Raw genomic sequence first — 22,053 nt, 5'->3', positions numbered from 1 at the left:
CAACGACGTTGTATGGCACAGCAAACAAGATAGATATGCTGGATTTCGTTTCGCAAAACCACAAGTCGAACACTTCCCATGTGTCTAGGACTGTGTGATGTATTTTCTGATGATGTGTGCAGATCCCAGTAGGGTGGCCTTTTGCAGTTGGCAGATGGTGATTTTGTCAATGTCTATTGTTTCCAAATGCCGGCTGAGATCTTTTGGCACAGCACCCAGTGTGCCCATCACCACCGGGACCACCTGTACTGGTTTCTGCCAGAGTCTTTGAAGTTCAATCTTGAGGTCCTGATAGCGGCTGAGTTCATAGAATCATAGAATCATAGAATAGTAGAGTTGGAAGAGACCTCAAGGGCCATCTAGTCCAACCCCCCGCTAAGAAGCAGGAAATCGCATTCAAAGCACCCCCGACAGATGGCCATCCAGCCTCTGCTTAAAAGCCTCCAAAGAAGGAGCCTCCACCACGGCCCGGGGGAGAGAGTTCCACTGCCGAACAGCCCTCACAGTGAGTTTTTCCTGTTGTTTTTCATCTATGCGACTGTCACCTGGGATGGCAACATCAATGATCCAAACCTTGTTCTTTTCCACAACTGTGATGTCTGGTGTGTTGTGTTCCAGAACTTTGTCAGTCTGGATTCGGAAGTCCCACAGTATCTTTGCGTGCTCATTTTCCAGTACTTTTGCAGGTTTGTGATCCCACCAGTTCTTTGCTGCTGGGAGGTGGTACTTGAATTATTATTATTATTATTATTATTATTATTATTATATGCAATAATATTGTTTTCAGTTTATGTGTATAAGGTGTATATGAAACACAAATAATGTCCATATTTAGTCTTGGTTCCCATCTGCAAGAGCTCTTCTTATAATACTGGTATTCCACAAGCTAAAAATAAATCCAAAATCTTGAAATACTTCTGGTACCAAGCATATTGGATAAGGGATACTCAACCTCCAATTATATTAATAATTTATGGGATTAAATGTAACACGATATAGTGATTTCACCTTAAAGCAAGATGCTTTTGAAGGAGAATTGAAGACAACCAACGTGCAGTGCAGCACAATTGAAAGGCACCAGATCCAGAGAAGCTGCGTTAGATCAAGACGTTCGCTAAATAAACATTCCCTGCTGCGCGGCAGCGTTTTAGAAACTGTCCTGTAAAAACAGGGGAGGAAAATGGTCCCCTTAAATTCCCCTCCTTGGGGCTTTCGAGAGCTGCAAGCACTTTTTCCTCTTTCAAGTGATCTAAAATGATCAAAAGGTGAATCGCTTGATCGTATACTCTGACGATGAAAAATCCATCTGACGCTCCAGCATTCCAAGCAGAAAATACAGATGGTGCCCCCTGAGGTGGCAAAATACAAGACAATAATTGACAGTTTACTACTGTCCTCCCAGATCTGCCTGACCGCAGGGGGGCTCTGCGTAAACAGAGAGTGTTCGCCCTGGGTTGTTGTATGTTTTTCGGGCTGTATGGCCATGTTCCAGAAGTATTCTCTCCTGACGTTTCGCCCACATCTATGGCAGGCATCCTCAGACATTGTGAGGTATGGAGAAAACTAAGCAAAGAGGTAAATATATATCTGTGGAAAGTCTAGGGCAGGGGTCCCCAAACTAAGGCCCGGGGGCCGGATGCGGCTCATCGAAGCCATTTATCCGGCCCCCAAGGCACAAGGGCATAAGGGGATTGGGCTAAATGACCCAAGGGGTCTCTTCTTCTCTTACAACCATTATTATTATTATTATTATTATTATTATTATTATTATTATTATTATTATTATTAAGGATGGGTGGCCATCTCTCAGGGGTGCTTTGCATTTGCTTTTGGTGCACAGAGGCAGAAGGGGGTTGGACTCAATGGCCCAAGAGGTCTCTTCCAACCCTCTTTATTATTATTATTATTATTATTATTATTATTATTATTATTATTATTAACATTGGACTCAATGGCCCAAGAGGTCTCTTCCAACCCTCTTTATTATTATTATTATTATTATTATTATTATTATTATTATTATTATTGACACAACGATGTTGTATGACACAGCAAACAAGATAGACATGCTGGATTTCGTTTCACAAAACCACAAGTCGAACACTTCCCAAGTGTCTAGGACTGTGTGATGTATTTTCGGATGATGCGTGCAGATCCCAGATTATTATTATTAACATTGAGGCTGGGTGGCCATCTGTCAGGGGTGCTTTGCTTGTGCTTTTGGTGCCAGAGGCAGAAGGGGGTTAGACTCAATGGCCCAAGGGGTCTCTTCCAACCCTCTTTATTATTATTATTATTATTATTATTATTATTATTATTATTATTATTATTATTAAACATTGAGGCTGGGCGGCCATCTGTCAGGGGTGCTTTGCTTGTGTTTTCGGTGCACAAAGGCAGAAGGGGATTGGACTCAATGGCCCAAGGGGTCTCTTACAACCCTCTTTATTATTATTATTATTGCTGTTGTTGTTGTTCTTGTTGTTATTATTATTATTATTATTGCTCGGTGGCCAAATATAGTCTGGCCCTCCAACGGTCCGAAGGATTGTGAACTGGCCCCCTGTTTAAAAAGTTTGGGGACCCCTGGTCTAGGGTGAGAGAGGTCAGTATGAATGTTATAGTTAATCACCTTAATTAGCATTGAAAAGCTTATTTGCTGTCTTCTTCCTGCCTGGGGACATCCTTTGTTTAGAGTCGTTATCTGCCCTTGGTTGATTCATGTCTGGAAATCCTCTGTTTTCAGAGTGTTGCTTTTTATTTACTGTTCTGATTTTTGAGTTTTTTTAATACTGGTAGCCAGATTTTGTTCATTTTCATGGTTTCCTCCTTTCTGTTGAAGTTGTCCACATGCTTGTGAATTTCAATGGCTTCTCTGGGTAGTCTGACATGATAGTTGTTGGAGTGGTCAAGCATTTCTGTGTTCTCAAATAATATACTGTGTCCAGGTTGGTTCATGAAGTGCTCTGCTATGGCTGATTTCTTTGGTTGAGTGAGTCTGCAGTGTTATGTTCTTCGACTCGTGTTTGGGCAATGCTGCGTTTGGTGGTCCCTATGTAGACTTGTCCACAGCTGCATGGGATACGGTAGACTCCTCCTCTTGTCTTTTGCTGACCGTAGCATTTGTTGGATTTTCTTTGTGGGTCTGTAGTTGGTTTGTAGGTTGTGCTTCTTCATCAGTTTGCCCTCTTTACGGCCTCATTTCACCTGAATGGAAACCAGCCTAATGGGGAGTCACAAGCCAATCGAAGCATTTAAAAGGCACAGAGTCCTTGAAGATGGGCCTGGGGTTGAAGATTCCTCTGAATTTTGATTGACTCCCAGCTAAAGCATGTTTTGGGATTATCTACAACAGTGGTTCCTATCCTTTTTTGACAAGCTGAGCCCTTTATAGAATCAATTCCTATGGCACTACCTATGTAATTGGGGCCCCTGGTGGCACAGTGTGTTAAAGCGCTGAACTTGGGGACCAAAAGATCCCAGGTTCAATTCCCGGGAGTGGAATGAGCGCCCACTGTTAGCCCCAGCTCCTACCAACCTAGCAGTTCGAAAACATGCAAATGTGAGTAGATCAATAGGTATTGCTCCAGCAGGAAGGTGTCGGCGCTCCATGCAGTCATGCCTATGGCCACATGACCTTGGAGGTGTCTATGGACAACGCCGGCTCTTCGGCCTAGAAATGGAGATGAGCACCAACCCCCAGAGTCGGTCACGACTGGACTTAACATCAGGGGAAAACCTTTACTTTTACCTTTACCTATGTAATGGCGTTCCATGCAGTCATGCCGGCCACATGAACTCGGAGATGTTTATGGACAACGCCGGCTCTTTGGCTTAGAAATTGAGATGAGCACCAACCCCCCAGGGTCGGACACAACTAGAATTAATGTCAGAGGAAAACCTTTACCTATGTTTTAAAAGTTAATGGTATTTAGGAGTAGCGATACTGGGGGCAGGGGGGAGAGATAGTAAAGGAATGTAAAGTAAAGGTATATAAACAATTACAGAACATCCTAAGGGCTCTGCAGAACACATGTTGGGAACCACTGATCTACAACACAGATGGGTTGCTCCTGCAAAATTGGAAGGTATCCCATTCCCAGTCTTATTATTTCCTTCTATCCCATTATTGTGAGTACCATTGTCCTTCCACATTTGCTGTTCTCATTTTGTGGATTTGATTGAAAATGTTCTCTGGGGACCCCTTAAGTTCTCCACTGTGACTCCATGATCAACTTCCTCCAGCCATGCTGGAAGACCCAGAGATTTCTAAAGCGAACTCCTTGCGAAAAATCTTAATGTGATTCCATGTTCAGCTTCCATTGGAAGTTGACCATAGAATCGTGCTGGAAGACCTAGAAATTTCTAGAGAGCGTCTTCTCTCAGGTAGAAAAAACGTAGCAAATATTCATGGTTTTTCATGGTTTTTCACTTTTACGTGTGTCCCCAAACCCCAGCAAATGCGAAGAGCTGGCTTTATTTATTTATTTATGTATTTATTTTCAATATTTTTGCCCCGCCCTTCTCACCCGAGGGGACTCAAGGCGGCTTACAATAAATAGGCAAAAATTCAATGCCCGAAAACTGTACACTAAAACAACAGTTCATATAAAAACAAATAACATTACATAATAAAAACACATTGTACAAAATTTAAAAACATATCTGAGTTAAAATCCATTCATCCAAAATCCTCATACGTAAATCTTAGTCCAGACCATGTGAAATTATTGTGTACTATGACTGGTAGGCCTTGTTGTCAGGCCGAGGAAGGACTCCATCCTTTCCTGACTTTGTAATTTAGACATTGCAGGAATTTGAGTTTTGCTTCGAACTCATGACCTCTTGGTCAGTAGTGATTTATAGCAGCTGGTTACTAGCCAGCTGCGCCACAAGGTGCCTTGAAAGCAGATACACCATTGGTAATAGTCTCTCTATGACCTTCCCCAATGCATGAAGAGGGAGCCTAGCCATGTTCCTTCCAACCACCATTGACTTCCATGTGTTTGGAAGGAAACTATCTGTAGCTGGAAGTCTTCTATGCATTTTAGAGTCATGGAAGTGCTATCACTGAGCCTGATGATGGGACAGAGTCAAGCAGAGCTCTTACAATTGTCCCACTTTCCTTCTAATTGCCTTATGGGCAGAATGCCTGAAGATGCCTTCCACTGAAAGAGGCGGCATTTTCTTTACATTAGATTTGGCACGTTCTCTAAAGTGATCCTTTATGTTTGGCATCTTTCTAAACTACATGAGTTGTGTCACAGGTTGGAGACAACACTCATGAAGTAGATTACATAGCAGAAATATACTGATACAGACCTAATTCTGGACATAGGAATTTTAACTTTTCTTCTGCAAGGAGTTTTTTATTTCTCAGGTTGATTTCAAATACATGAATGTGTTTTCAAAAAATTTCATTATCTGTCCTGTGCATCAAGTGACTAGCTATCTTTGGCATGAGCCGGAGGCTAAGCTTCTGGCTGGAAAGAAAGAGGAATATTTGCGCCATGCTCCAAGGGACGTGGCGGCTGCCTCTTGCATGTTGGGATTGGCTGTGTGCGCTGTATCCCCTTCGTGCACGTAGATGCTCGGCTTTTGAAATGTCAACTCCTCTACATAAAAGAAAAGTGGTGTCTTTAGATTTTACTCTCTGAAAAAATATATGAAAGTTAGTCTAATAAAATAGTTAGCCCTTGTAGTGTTATAGCCTTTAAGATAGTTTTGGATTCCCTGCATCTGGGCAGAAATGAAGGCTAGGACGTTGGAAGACCGCTGTGATGGGACTCGATTAGATCCTCAAGTGTCAAGACATACCATAGAATACCAAAGTTAGGATATTCCATGGCATAATGTCTCTGATTTCTGAAAACTGATAGGAAGAGACTCAACTCATTTGCAGATGTGCTGCTGAAGGAGCGTTCTGCAGGCTGACAAAAACCCAAGTATATTGTTTGGACTCATAAAACACAAACTCTGTCTAGAAGCCAGTATGACTGAGCTGAGACTGTTCTTCGTATCACAACACAATATGGCGTTGTAGTAAAAGATGATGACTATGATTGGTAAAGTTGAAGACAACAAGAAATATATAAAACCTTATTACAGGTGGATAGACTTAATCAAGAAATGTGCAAGACCTGAGCCGGGCAGTTGAGGAACAGGTCTGTTGGATGACATTCATAGACTGTCAGAGTTGACTTGATGGCAAATAAATACTTTCATTCAAGGATGAGAAGCCTTCTTAAAACTTATGTAAAATGTTGATTGTTTATTAGAAAAAAAGGAGGTAAAGTATATGTAATGTATAGTTAATGTAATGTTTCAGGAAGGCATGAGAGTATAGACTGTGGGAACTGACTGTGGTGATCAGCAGTATGTTTTTATAGGGTTTCAAAAGGCTGGTGTGTATGAGAGCTAAGCAGTTAAGAATGTAAATTAGAGACGTTTTGAGAGTTAGAGTTGGTGATAGAGATGTGTTTGATTCAGGCCATTTAGTTAGGAATTAGTTGGCTAGATCGACCCTCTTGGGCTCTTTGTATCCACTTAAGTTCAATTCTAGGACCCTTTGTGGGTACCAAAATCCATGGATGCTCAAGTCCCATATGCAGTTGTGTAGGAAAAGGGTATTTTCTTACATGTACTGACAAAATGAAGAATCCGTGGAGACAGAATGTATGGATACAAAGAGAAATACGAATGTCACTATTAGGAATACGAATAAGAGAAGTAGTTAAGAATTTAAAACCTATAGAATATGATTGACCATATATTTTATGCTTATGTTTAATACTTGTTTGTGCCTCTGAGAATGCAGCCTAGGGGTTTGGGGAAGGCGTGAGTTCATACACATGGTGTTTGTAGTGCCAGACATTATTCAAGGGAAGTGGTGTCCCATGTTGGGAGTTGGCGCATAAGGTTTCTCGCACAGGAACCAGGAGGGGAAGGCCCCATATTTGATGCTATAGTGATGGTGTCGGGAGAGGAAAACCTAAGGTTTTTGACCTAAGGTTTGCTTTGGCTGTAAAGGATGTCTTCTTTGCATTTGATGAAGTGGGCAGTGTCTATGAAAACAAATGCCATAATAAAAATTTCTTAATGTTTGGGCCCTTTCATACCTCGTAGTTAATTATTCCACTTTAACTGCCATGGCTGTGCCCTATAAAATCCTGGAATTTGTAGTTTGGGGAAGTACATTTAGAGTTTTCAGCCAGAGAGATCCAGTATTTCACCAAACTACAAACCCCAGGATTTTGTCGGGTACAACCAAGGAATCATAGCGCTATAATTGTGCCTTGTGAAAGGGCCCTTTGAGGTTTTCTCTGCTGTTTTGCTGCAATCATCTAAGCGGGCTACCCCTCTGGAAATACTGAAGGCATATCAAACATTGGACTGGCTGATTCATTTGGGATCTGGGGGCAGGGCGAGGGTGATGTGTTGCCAACGTAACTTACATAAAATGTTTAGTTCCGAAGTCCTTTCATCACTTGGCTTGCAGTCCTTCTTTTCCTTTTATTGTTTTTCCAAATACCAACCTTTACCATCTGTTTCCCCCTCCTTTAAACACTTTTACTTTAAGACCACCCATTCATTATTGTAGGATTTGCCTACTGAAATAATTAAGTCGGAAAAAGCAGTGTTTGGTGACCTGCCTCAAGATCTTGCTGACATTAACAGTGTGGGATTAATCCCAGCATATAAAAAGTTGTTTCAAAATCCTTTTTTAAAGGCAACTTGTTTTAAATGCATGTTCAGAAACTGAGGGGCTTTCTCCACCACCACCACCACCACCTCCTTGTCCATCAATGAAAGTAAATACAGTAGAGTCTCACTTATCCAACACTCACTTATCCAATGTTCTGGATTATCCAACGCATTTTTGTAGTCAATGTTTTCAAAACATCGTAATATTTTGGTGCTAAATTAGTAAATACAGAAATCACTACATAGCATTACTGCATATTGAACTATTTTTTCTGTCAAATTTGTTGTTAAACATGATGTCTTGGTGCTTAATTTGTAAAATCATAACCTAATTTAATAGGCTTTAATAGGCTTTTCCTTAATCCCTCCTTATTATCCAACATATTTGCTTATCCAACATTCTGCCGGCCCGTTTATGTTGGATAAGTGAGATTCTACTGTACTGGTTCCAATGTATGCTATGACCCATTCTACACACAAAAATTTTTAAAATTGTTTTGATCTCTTTATGACAACCTCCTTGCTGAATAATTGCTGAAGCAATCAAAATGCAAAGACGCCGGTGTGCCAGCCTGAAAACCACCTTCACTGTGAATATTTTGTATAGTTTATTCAAAGCTGTCTCTTCCCATCTCCATGGCAGCTCATTCTTTTTGCCAGCTTTTGAGCTGTTGTTTGAGAACAAGGTGACAAGCAGCTTCATAGGAGGCAGTTTATAGTCCTCAAATTGTGATGCCGTTTATAGTCTTCAGAAAGAAGCCTGAGGCTGCTTATCTTAACTGTGACCTTCAGTTCTCTTCACCTTCTTATTTATGTTACTACTCAGAGCTGCCTTGGGAGGCAGCAGGGAAATCCAAATTCTTCTTAGCTGAAATACCATGCTGGTTCCTTTCGGTTTGATTGCAAGATTTTGGTAGTTTTCAGATAGAAAGATATAGCTGGTCTTTACAGGGACATAAATCGAATTGTTGTGTTTGTTTTTCTTTTCCAGGACCCCTGAACAGTGTCCAAGCGTGGTTTCCTTGCTGTCTGAAAGTTATAACCCCCACGTCCGATACGGGGCAGCCATGGCTCTGGGCATCTGCTGCGCTGGGACAGGAAACAAGGTGAGGTCAACCCATCCTCTGGCTTTTTACACTTCCAATAAGGTTCTACAACAGAAGAACTTAAGGCTGGAAGGAGCTTTAGAAAGACCACACAAGAAGTTACAATGTGCCAGAAAAGTGCTATATAGAGACTACATATGGTCCCCTTTTTTGTGCTCCTGACCTCCTCCAAAGCCTCCAGATCAGTGGTTCTTGACCTGTGGGTCCCCAGGTGTTTTGGCCTACAACTCCCAGAAATCCCAGCCAATTTACCAGCTTTTAGGATTTCTGGGAGTTGAAGGTCAAAACATCTGGGGAACCACTGCTCCAGTTTTAAAAATTCAATTTAAAATTTCCCTTGAATTCTTCCAAACTCTTATCAAGGTGGTAGTGATGATGATGATAACACTATGTGATATGACTTTTGTTCCTGGTTATAAATGTAATTCCCTAATTGGTTCTATAATTAAAAACATGGAAAGAGTTTATTAAACTGCAAACACTTGGTTTTGTGCGCAACATTTTGCTATAGGATTTCAGTGAACATCTCATAGAGTTTCAACCAACTCAGCATAGTTTGTGGCAGCCACAAAAACAAAAGTTTCTGGAGTGTAGCAACTACTTTCAAAGTAAGGGCCTCACAATTAAACAGGAAATAGCACTTTCAAACCAGGAACAGATTTTTTTCAAAATTTTGTTACATTGTGTAATGATCCCAAATGTGCTACTGTACTTACCTCTTTCTTAATACTCCAAGTCCATCTAAAATGCCATCAGACAACAAAATACACCAAAAGTATAAGTTGAGTATCCCTTTCCCAGAAGTCCAGAATGCTCCAAAATCTGAAATTGTCTACGTGGTTGTTGAGATAGTGACACATTTTGCTTTCTGGTGTTTCAGTGTGTGCAATCCCTGTTTCATGCACAAAATTATTAAAATATATTCTGTTTAAAATTATTGCTCAGGCATATAGAAAACGAACATTTTTTTCTAGTGTAGACTTGTTTGCATGTACAAATATTCCAAACTTCCAGAGGACTCCTCTCCTTTTGAAAATGCTGTTTAGTTCACTGTGTTGCCAAAAGAAATAGCTCCTGTCATCATTTCCCACCTCTGTATTACATATTGAACATCAATCTTGGGCTTTTGAGCTCTGATTAGGATTCTCCCTCAGAGAACATTTTTTCCCAGTGGAAAATTAAGACAGCAAACCAGAAAAATGAGGTTGTCATCTCATTTAAATAAACTTACTTGATTGATGCTCTCTCTTTAAAAATGCATATTTTAAAGAAGAAGGGGTAGTTTTTGTTCTCAGATATGCCAAAATACACATCATTGCACATGATCTGGGAGGAAGAATTACATCATACCAAGTTTTGTGTTTCGAATATGCAGCTTTTATGCTAGAAATGCACTTTAAGAAACTGCTGCTTTCATCCCTGTTCTTAAGATTACTGGGTCTTTAAAATATTTTTTAAAAAGCATCTAGGTGTAGATCAGGCATGGGCAAACTTGGGCCTTCCAGGTATTTGGGACTTCAACTCCCACAATTCCTAACAGCCTACCAGTTGTTAGAAATTGTATGAGTTGAAATCCCAAACAGCTGGAAGGCCCAAGTTTGCCCATGCCTGGCTCAGAGTAATCAAAAATAACTGTACCCAGTCTCTGGGCACATAAACTTTTGGCAAATGTGAATCTCCATGAACATGTGGAGACCACCTTTTGAAAACCACTAGTCAAGAAAAGCATGACCTTGTTAGAAGTCAACTCTTTGAACAAGTGATATTCACAAACATTCATGTAATGGCACACAGGTAACTCAGCTGTTAAACTGAAGAACCACGCATTTAAATTGCCAAGGACAAAGACATGCCATTACCTAAATATATTTGATAGCAGAGGATGGCTGTTTCTTTAAAGTTTAAATTATTTATTTATTATTTATTTATTTACAGTATTTATATTCCGCCCTTCTTTCTCACCCCGAAGGGGACTCAGGGCGGATCACATTACACATATAAGGCAAACATTCAATGCCTTGACATAGAACAAAGACAGAAGACAAACGCAGGCTCTAACCTGACCTCAAACTCATGACCTCTTGGTCAGAGTGATTGGTCTCAGCTGGCTGCAGCTGGCTGCTCACCAGCTTGCGCCACAGCCCGGGCCTTATAGTTGCATTTATTATAGTTGCATTTGCCCAAAATATATGCACTCCCTTTAAAAACCTTTTAGTTTAAAATATGCACTCAGAGATAAAAAAAGTCATCTTTGAAAAATAACATATCTTGTTTACTCACAAACATCTTGTATTAATGCACCATGGAGGCACATTTCTTATTGAAGTTCAGTTACAGATAGGGTATCATTCTTGATCAATAGTCCATAGTCCTTAAGTGTACTTGTACTCACTGAAGCCCATAAGCATACTTCTATATTGAAGTCCAAACAGCAACATGTATACATCCACCTCCACTGAGGTCTAAAGTGAGCTGCTAACATTGAGGTCCATGATCACACTGAATAAAAAATGGAATCCTGAGTCTGAACATGCTCAGTACCACCACATATCTAAAGTCCCTCCCACACCAAAGAGGAACAGTCGAACTGGCAAATCAACATACACATAGAATACAGGTTAGCAAATATATACATTAACCAATAAATGGTGAGAGGCTTGGGAGGTTGCTATTTCCAACATAGAGGCACAGGGGAACTTCAGCAGTGGTGCTCATTGGCATGTCAGGGCCATAAATCTCAGGTGGATGCAGACCGGAGCTTTCATGGGCAGTGCTTCTCAGTGGGGAAGCACAGGCCTCCTGCAAAGCGCCTCTTTGTCCTGCTCCACTCAGCCGCATGATGGATGCCTGCCATTTCCTGCCTCTGCATAAACTTCCCCTTCCTCTCACCAGATTTTCTATGCGCCAGGATACCTACCACATGGAGCTCACGGTCTCTGCTCTTCACTACACCCCTCTCTCTTTTCTTCTCTGCTCCATTAGCTTTGTAACTACACCACTACATTCTGACTCTTTCTCTCTCTTTCTCTGCCTTTCCATCATCCGCATACCCTGTTTCCCTGAAAACAAGACATCCCCAGAAAATAAGACCTAGTAGATGTTTTGCTGAATTGCTAAATATAAGGCCTCCCTCAAAAGCCAGACCTAGTAAAGGTTTTGTTTGGAAGCATGCAGGATCGGTAAATGTACATACCATAGATTGTTGTACATAGAAATAAATGTAGTAACAAGAAATAATAATAATAATAATAATAATAATAATAATAATAATAATAATAATAATAATATAAAAATAACTTTATTCTTGTATCCCATCTCCATCTCCCAGAAAGGACTCAGGTTAGCTTACACAGGGACAAGCCCAACAACAACATAAATGTACATACGAACAGAAATTTAAAACAGTAATTTAAAAAGAGGATAGCAATAAAATATAATATAGAAATTCTTGAAAGGATTCACAGTTTGGTTATGCTGGTTTGTGATGACAACTACCGTACATTAAATAATAAATTTTCATTTTTAAAAAATTCAACCATAAATGTGAATTCTTCTTTGTGGAAAAATAAGACATCCCCTGAAAATAAGACCTAGCACATCTTTGAGAGCAAAAATTAATATAAGACACTGTCTTATTTTCGGGGAAACAGGGTAGGAACTCAGCCATATGGATATTCATTTTACGTACTCTATTTACTCACATCTAATGCTCACCTTTTCTGGCTAAATGACTTCACCAAAATCAGGGTGCGTATTAGAATCACATTATATGGTAATCATAGTGTTGAGCCCAAGCAAAACAGGAAGCTGCGTCGGGAGCTACACCTGGAGCAGTGGTTCTCAACCTATGGGTCCCCAGATGTTTTGGCCTTCAACTCACAGAAATCCTAACAGCTGGTAAACTAGCTGGGATTTCTGGGAGATGTAGGCCAAAACACCTGGGGACCCACAGATTGAGAACCACTGAGCCCCTCTTTGGGAACCTTATTTCTCATTTAATAGCTATGGGTCAATACTATGATATCCTGGGATTCGTAGTTTGGTGAGGCAACAACATTCTTAAGGACTCATCACACCCAGCATATCCTTTTTTTGAATTATTACCATCTGGTAGACAGTACAGGGTGACAAAGACAAGGACAAACAGATTGAGATACAGCTTTTATCCTAGAGCTATACTTATACTGAACTCCATGGTTTCACATTGATATGGCATTGGGGGGTGTGCGGTGGTGGTTGGAGTGTGGAGAGATGGGTGTATAGTTTTGTGATGTGTGCTGGGGAAAGCATTTAATTTCATTGTGCAATAGTACAATGACAATAAAGCTATTCTGTTCTATTCTTTAGCAGAGAAGGCTAAAAACCTGTAAAACTTCATTATTCCATAGCATTGAGCCAGGGCAGTAAAGTGGATTCATTCTATAGCATAGATGTACCCTCTCCATTTCTGGAAGCTTTAGAGTCCTAACACTTTTTTTTTTGACCAAATGACATTCAGCAGCAAATACTTTTTATTGGTTTTAGGGTTTTGAAAATTGAGGTCTATATTAGATTTGATGATTCATTAGACTCGAGTAAATATGAGTATTTATTTGATTTATTTCCCACTTTCATCCCAAATATGGAATCCGGAGCGGCCTTCCTCTTGCTCTTTCATTTGAATCCAACTTGGCCCATGTGTCCGATGAAATGTGTTGGACTCATGGCATCAAACTGTGTCATTAATGCAGTCTGACGCGACTTTAACTGTCATGACTCAATGCTATGGCATCATGGGGCTTGTAGTTTTCCAGGGTTGCATAGAGGGTTCCAGTGCCTCAACAAACTAGGATTCCATAGCATTGAGCTATGGCAATTAAAGTGATGTCAAACTGCATTCCTTCTCGAGTGTAGATTCGCCCGTGAAAATCTGTCTCCTTCTTTGACGTGGACTTGTGAATTTGTGATGTAACAGGAGCATTATAGTACAATTCATTTCCGTGCTTATTGCCAACGTTTGCCTTCACTGGACAAAAATGGGCAACCCGTTGATCCGTGCTCACGGAGTCTGTTTTATTTCTCCGTAATTTGTATAGGCAGGGTAATAGAACCTGCCTGGCTGCAGTTCTGTGCTTTTTATTGTTTATTTCTAAAATAAGGGATCTCGAGCATCTGTTTATATCACTGTGTCTTCTGGGGCTTGTATCAACATCAACATATTTTAAAGGCTGAGTTAATATGTTAGAACGTCGGAGATTGGAAATGAAGTTAAGCTTTCCGTTAGGCCAAAGAGGCACTTCCATCTTTATCCTCCATAAATAGCCCTGAGCTCACGCAGCGCCACGGATTAGACCTGGGCCAATAAAGGCACAAAAATACAACGCAGCCTTATAAAAGTCAACTTTACATAATTAGGACAAAGGTTTTGGAGAGCTTGTGTGGTGAACAAAATTATTTTTAAAAACCCTTGAGTTGTACTTGGCAGCAGCCTGCCTTTAATTAAATGTGTGGTGTTGGCTTCATTGAATGGGTCATCTAGTTCACTCATGGAGATTAAAGGCTGCATTGGGTAAATTTAGATTGATTTTGCAAGTACAGAACTCACTCACATATCTGCAATGGGAAATCCCTCAACTTTTAATTCAGTTAAGAGAGGTAGTAATGACCTAGAACCCCACATTCCTTCTTTGCTTGGTCTGTGGTAAGATTAAATTGCATTGCTTTGTACCTGTGAAATAATCTTTGTTTTGTTCTGGGTCTTTACCTTTTCAGTCCTTTTGGAGTATGTAGGGCTTTACCTATATAGCAAAATTCCAGATTTCTGAATTATTTGGAAATACCTTACATTGATGAACCTACTTCAAGTTCTTCATCTTACAGGAAGAAATGTTCAAGTTGAATTTTTTTCTAATGCTGTCATTCCTTCACGTTCTCTGGGGTTGAAAATAAAAAAAAATGCAAGTGAAAATTTGTCTTTTTTTAAACCTAAGGGAACCTAGCTATTTCTTCCAGCCCAACTGCATGGTCAACTTCTGCTGGAAGCGGACCATAGAATTGCACTGGAAGACCTAGAGATTCCTCAAGAGGCATTCTTTCAGGTGTAAAATAGCTTTCAAAGGGAAGTTGACTGTAAAGTTGCACTGAAAGACCTAGAAGTTCCTAGAGACCGCATTTCAATCAAATACTTAAAGGCCAAACCTGCAAATGTGGAGGGCACCTTGTTACCCAAGTACCACCAAGAAGTTGTCTTTTGCTCACATGGAAGAGCTTTTAACAAAGTTGGTGTATTCAGAAGTCAGCCACACATGTTTTGGTTTGGATAATACGATACAGTCTGCAACTTTCCTGCATTTAAGATGTTGATTGCATCTGATCCTCCTCGCGAAGATTTCGCATGATGAAAAATGGGGAAAAGTGTAGGAGTAGCCTTGAGATGAGAGGAGCCAAACACATAAAAGCAAAAGCCAAACAATTGCTATCATTTATAATATTAAGCACATTCTTACTTCATTTCTAAGAATTCCAGATTCCAATAAGCAAAGTGTTCTGTCTGATTTATTCTTGAACTTTTGAATATAAGCTTTCAAAACAGGTGCTTTAAAAAAACCCACTGTTTTGATTCTCCTTTCTCCTGTTGTCAACATGATGGGCAAAACAGATCAGTTACAATGCGCCAAAACTCACATGCCACGTCCTGTTTGAGGAATTGCGATCTAGTAATTCTGACGAAAGCCTGGTGTTTGAAAAAGGAGCAGGGTTAATAATCTGCGTGCTTTCTTTCCTCTTTGCCCAATAGGAAGCAATTAATTTGCTGGAGCCGATGACAAATGATCCAGTGAACTACGTGCGTCAAGGCGCCCTGATTGCATCTGCCCTTATCATGATCCAGCAGACAGAGATCCTCTGCCCAAAGGTGAGTGATGGAGGTATGCAAGAGAGAGAGCAAGAGAGACATTGAGAAGAGGGCCTTTGGCTGAAGGAGACAAAGCTTCCGCAGCAGTCTGGCAGCAGTTGTTTGCCAGCCAGCTTTCTCTGAAGAGCATTGGCTGATGAGCTGTGCAAACGTAATTTATTTGCTGGAGCTTTGAGCTCAGTAAATTATGCAAAGGTTGCCAGTGCATGAGCATCCAGCTTCAGTGTTACACATTTGGCCTGAAATCTGAACTCACAAATTACACTTGTCTCGCTTTTCTGAAAAGGCAGAGAACATGAGACCTTTGTATTCAAATGACAACAGCTTTTCACTCTATAGAGCAGGCATGGGCTAACTTTGGCCCTCCAGGTGTTTTGGACTTTAACTCCCACAATTCCTAACAGCCGGTAGGCTGTTAGGAATTGTGGGAGTTGAAGTCCAAAACACCTGGAGGGCACAAGTTTGCCCATGTCTATCATAGAGTCATATTGTTGAGAGACAGCATGATTCCTCTCTGTTTATCAGACAAATTGAACAGGGACACTCTCTTGATTTATAATATGCCCTTTGGTGAACCAATACAGAAGTCTATAATCAGGGAGATTTATCACAAGCTCTTCATCCTTCTTTTGATAATCCATTGAAAAATGGATTACAGGCTCTTGAAGACATTACTCAGTAGCATGTTGGAATACGTACAGGATTTCTCAATTATTTATTCAATATGGAGCCATCTGGTTCAAGACACTGCTTGTAGTGCTTCATTAATATTTCTTAGGTTCGGCAATCTTAAACTTAGCTTCACCTTAATGTTCTCCTTTAAAAAAAACAGCAAGAAGAAGTGTGCTTATCTTGTTAATATTTTGTTCTTATTGATTCTCATTAGGACCTAGGCTTTGTTAGGTATATAATGTACTGTTAGATAGGATTGCATTGACTGTAACCCCATTGAGCAATACTGTTGGAAAATACAGTTCTAATGGACATGTGATCATATGTCTATTGAAGGGTTAAGTATGTGGTGATGTGGAACTTGAGGGACATGCAAAGAAGTTGAGTCATGACCACGTGACAGGCATAATGAGGGCCGCATCATTCGCCAGAAGCGATGGATATAAAAGAGGGCAGCAAGCATGTATTCTCTCTCTTTTGCGTTATTCTCTTGCTTCTCGCCATAAATCTGTTGCTGATATCTGTTGTGAATATATCTCTGCATATGCCATTGACTGATAGGAGATCAGAGGATCCTGATGTGTATACAGCTGTACATAAAGCAGTGTGTTAAGATTAAAAGCCTTCACTGTGAGCTTGGATGAAAACTGAATCAAATGGATTTATTTATTTATTTATTTATTTATTTACAGTATTTATATTCCGCCCTTCTCACCCTGAAGGTGTCACGACCCAGGCTACAGAGCACCAATAACCATACGCAGAGGCCAGATTCTATCTAATATCTTTATTAAGGAAATATATAAAGTTAGTAAAAGCAGATGTAAAAATTAGTCCAGAAGCAGGCCTTTCAGGAAAGGTCAAAATTAGTCCAAAGAAACAATGTCCAATATGAAATATTAAGGTCCAAAGTTGTAATCCAATAACCGAAACACCCACTTTGCCGGGCAAAGTGAGGGGAGATGACAAGGTCCTTTAGTCCATAAACTTGAGCAAGGCTAGGAAATAACTTGATACTTGAAACAAGGCTTAAAACGTGAAACAAGGTAACTAGGAACAAGAACAAGGTCCGTGGAATAACTTGGTAAAATCCGTGGAACAAGGCAAGGATTGGTCCTGGGAAACAAGGCAAAGTCCGTAGATAAACAAAGGCTGGGAAGCAAGGCAAAGTCCGTGGGTAAACAGAGGCTGGGAAGCAAGGCGAAGGCTGGATAGCAAGGCAAGGCTTGAGCAGGAGCGAGGCTTGAATCGGAGCGCGCTGTCCAGACACAACTCGCTCCGTAGGCTGACGAATTGACTCCGCGAAGTTACTACGCGGGAAAACACCTATATAGAGTCTAACTTTCCCACCGAAGCAGTTCTCTGGGAATCAGAAACGAAAGCTAAACTCTGAGACCAGATGTTAAACTCCTTAAAGATTCTCACGAGAAGCAGTCTTAATTGGCTACATTCTTAGCTGCAATCCTCGCACTCCTGCGCGAAGCTGATTCCAAACTTCTCTGTTGTTTACAAAACTCCCGGCGCAAGAACACGGGAGAAGTAGGCTCTGGGCTTGTTTGACATACTTCTGGGAGACAACTTTCTTGCAGGTGCAAGGTTCCCAGATCTGCCTGGGAAAGATCTGGCTGAGAGGAATCCAGTTCAGACTGGGAAGGTAAAAAACCCAAGTTTTCGTCTTCATCAGGAATTACAATGTCCTGAGCAGGACTACAAGGCCCATGGGTCATCACACTATCCCCCTCCTCAAGGCCCCTCCCAAACTGGGGCCCCCTCCCCGAGGCGCGAGGTCGCGGCTTGGCGGGATAGGTCTGATGAAAGCGACGGGTTAGCTCAGGAGCATGGACTGTGGAGGCGTCTTCCCAAGAGCGTTCCTCAGGGCCAAAACCCACCCAGTCAATGAGATATTGTAGGCGGCGGCGGTGAAAGCGAGAATCCAAAATGTCCTCAACCTCGAACTCCTCCTCCCCATTCATCAAAACAGGAGGGGGGGCCGGTTGGTCTGTATCAGGACGCACACCATCCGCCGGAAGGAGCAGGGAACGGTGAAACACTGGGTGAATGCGCATTGAACGCGGAAGTTGGAGTTTGAAAGTCACGGGGTTTAATTGCGCCACCACTGGATAGGGGCCAATGAAACGGGCATCTAACTTCCGGCAAGGGCGGTGGGAGGGCAGAAAGCGAGTGGACAGGAAAACCCGATCTCCTACCTTGATTTCGGGGCCCGGCTGGCGATGTTTGTCAGCGTGGCGTTTATAGTCCTCCTTGGCTTGGTCCAGTTGCTGGAGCAAAAGTTGTTGCACCGCTGTGAGTTCCTGCAGCCAATCTTCTGCTGCGGGAACTTCTGAAGTTTCAATGACAGGGGGAAAGAAACGTGGATGGAAGCCGTAGTTTGCAAAGAACGGCGTTTCTTTTGTAGAAGCTTGAACTCCATTGTTGTAGGCAAACTCAGACAGTGGTAACAGAGAAGCCCAATTGTCCTGTTGGTAGTTTACATAACAGCGAAGATACTGCTCCAAAGTGGCATTGGTGCGCTCCGTTTGCCCATCTGTTTGGGGATGATGAGCTGAAGATAAGCGAGAGTCTATGCCCAATAGTTTTTGTAGCGCCTTCCAAAAACGAGAGGTGAATTGAGATCCACGGTCTGTGACTAAACTCTTGGGCAATCCATGTAGTCTGAAAACATGTTGAAGGAATAGATCCGCAGTCTCTTTGGCCGTGGGGAGGCCTTCGCAGGGAATGAAATGGGCTAACTTGGTGAAAAGGTCCACCACCACTAAGATCGTGGTGAATCCACAGGAAGGTGGTAGGTCAGTGATGAAATCCGCAGAAATTATTTCCCATGGGCGAGATGGGGTAGGAAGGGGGTGTAAAAGCCCTGAGGGCTTCTCCCTTCTTATCTTGGAGCGCTGGCATACTGGGCAGGTGTTGACATATTTTTCCACATCCTTGCGGATCTTGGGCCACCAAAAATCCCTTAGGATCAGATGCATGGTTTTAAACAGTCCGAAGTGTCCTGCTGGTTTGCAATCATGACACAGACGAAGCGCTTTTTCCCTGCCCGGTCCGGGTGGGATATAAACATGATTTCTATAGCAAAGCAGCCCATCCTTAAGCGAAAAGGGAAAATGCAGACCTTGGCGAAGTTGGTCCTGCGCCCAGGCATCTGCTTGCTGACTAACCCTGATTTCTTGAGCACAGAGGGGTCCTGGAGTAGAGGAAGTTGAACCAATGGGAATGGATTTGGTGTTCCCCACTGTGAGCGTGGCAAAGTTCTCGGGTTGTAATAGTTGGGATTCAAAGGTCTCCTTGCGTCCTGCAGCGTATTCCGGTTTACGTGACAGGGCGTCTGCTTGCTTGGTCTGGGCTGGGGTCACATAATGAATCTGGAAGTCGAAACGTTCGAAGAATAAAGCCCAACGTTGCTGCCTCTGATTTAGTTTGCGGGCAGTTCTTAGATGTTCTAGATTACGATGATCAGTGTGGACTTCAATGGGAAATTTGGCCCCTTCTAGCCAATGTCTCCAAGTTTCAAAGGCTGCCTTTATGGCCAGTAGTTCTTTTTCCCAAATGGTGTAATTCCTCTCTGGTGTGGTTAGTTGACGAGAGTAAAAGGCACAGGGATGGAGGTGATCTCCCACCGGTTGTAAGAGTACAGCCCCAATTGCCACATCAGAGGCGTCCGCTTGCACAACAAAAGGGGTTCCAGGATTTGGGTGCTGTAGAATTGGCTGGGAGGTGAATAGTCTCTTTAGTTGCTGGAACCCTTTCTCTGCTTGATCAGTCCAGCGGAAAGGCTGTTTTCCACGGATGCAGCTAGTGATGGGGTCGGACCAGCGGGCAAAATCTGGAATGAACTTGCGGTAATAGTTCGCGAACCCCAAGAAACGCTGCACCTCTTTCTTGTTAGTTGGCGCCCGCCATTCCAATACTGCTGAAACCTTGGCTGGATCCATGGAAAGCCCTAGAGGCGAGATGCGGTAACCAAGGAAATCTACCTCTTGTAGATCAAAGGCGCATTTTTCCAGCTTGGCATAAAGTCCATGATCCCGCAATCGTTGTAGCACCATTTTGACGTGGTTCTCATGTTCTGATTGTGATCTAGAAAACACCAAAAAATCGTCCAGGTAGATTATCAAGAACCTGTCTAGATAGTCCTGAAAAATGTCATTGACAAAATGCTGGAACGTTGCGGGAGCTCCGCATAAACCGAAATTCATAACTCGGGACTCGAATAATCCGAATTTGGTCTGGAAGGCGGTCTTCCACTCGTCCCCTTCCCTGATGCGAACTAAGTTGTAAGCCCCCCGAAGATCCAGCTTGGTGTAAACCTTGGCTCCTCGAAGCCGATCCAGTAGATCCGAGATTAAGGGCAGGGGATAGCTGTTCCGCTTGGTGATATTGTTCAATGCTCTGTAGTCCACCACCAAGCGTAGTTCCCCTGACTTCTTCTTCACAAACATCACTGGGGAGGCGGCTGGGGATTGAGAGGGTCTGATGAATCCCTTGCGAAGGTTTGTCTCTAAGAATTCCCTGAGAGCTTCTTGCTCTGGTTCAGTCAGGGAGTAGAGATGCCCTCGCGGGATCGGGGCCCCCTCCACCAAGTCAATGGCACAGTCATAAGGTCTATGTGGGGGTAATTTTTCGGCTTCTTTCTCATTGAATACATCCCAATACTCGGAGTACTTCTTTGGCAAGGTGATGATGGGCTCGGTGTCTGTGGCATGGCAGACCTTGGCTACGAGGCAATGGTTTTGGCAGTACGGTGAAGCAAACTGCAGTTCTCTGTTGGACCAGGAGATGTTAGGGTCGTGGAGAGTCAGCCATGGAATTCCCAAAATCACAGGGAAATGGGGAACCTCGGTAACAAAGAAGGAAATCTCTTCCATATGTTCCCTTATCCACATCCTGGTGGGTTCCGACCACTGACTTACGGGGCCCGTCTTGAGGGGGCGGCCGTCTATGGCTTGCACCACACGGGCATTCTTGAAATCATGATATTGTAATCCCAGAGAGTCGGCATACTCTCTATCAATGAAATTGTTGGTAGCTCCAGAGTCTATCATGGCGTGGATCATGACGGGTCCCCTTTTTGCTGACCATAATGTGACCACGAGAAGGAACAGGACCCCGGTTGGCGGCTCTTGAATGGATTTTTTGACCGGGTTGGCGAGCCTCTCTACACCCGGTCGTTGGCTTCCCCCGCCGGCTGTGTGCCAGTCGGCTCAGACGCCTTCGTCTCCGTGGAGGACGCCGCCGCAAGACGGGCGGCAGGCTTCCCTTTGGCTGGGCACTCTCTGGCGAAGTGGCCCCCGTTCCCGCAGTACCAACAGAGGTTTAAGCGTTGCCGACGGGCCTTCTCGGCGGCATCTAGTCTGGGACGCACATTGCCCAACTGCATCGGCACCTCCTCGCCTCCTCTGGGGTATGGGGTTGGCGGTGGGGGTCTCCACACTGGACGTGGCTGAACGCTGGCGGGAGCGGGGGGTTTTGCCCCGGCTCTACTGCCCTGGCCTCGAACCCACTGTTTCCTGTTGGCAATCATGACTTCAGCCCGTAAACATTGATCAATGAGTGCCTCGAGGGTCTGGGGAGGATCCACCTTGGAGATTTCTTCCAGCATTTCAATGTTGAGACCCTCCCGGAATTGCCCTCTGAGGGCTACATCATTCCAGCCGGTGT

General features: G+C 42.7%; 1 protein-coding gene across 1 annotated transcript in view; it reads left to right on the top strand.

Annotated features, from left to right (window-relative positions):
• psmd1 (proteasome 26S subunit, non-ATPase 1) overlaps positions 1-22,053 on the top strand; it is a 134,605-nt gene that overhangs the window by 62,736 nt on the left and 49,816 nt on the right. Inside the window, exons 17-18 of the mRNA XM_003226960.4 lie at positions 8,696-8,810; positions 15,586-15,702. Of these exons, the coding sequence (XP_003227008.1) occupies positions 8,696-8,810; positions 15,586-15,702 (232 nt within the window). The remainder of the gene's footprint in view (positions 1-8,695; positions 8,811-15,585; positions 15,703-22,053) is intronic.

This window comes from Anolis carolinensis, chromosome 3, assembly GCF_035594765.1.
Source record: "Anolis carolinensis isolate JA03-04 chromosome 3, rAnoCar3.1.pri, whole genome shotgun sequence".
Classification (NCBI taxonomy): domain Eukaryota; kingdom Metazoa; phylum Chordata; class Lepidosauria; order Squamata; family Dactyloidae; genus Anolis; species Anolis carolinensis.
This window is presented reverse-complemented; position numbering and strand designations above follow the sequence as displayed.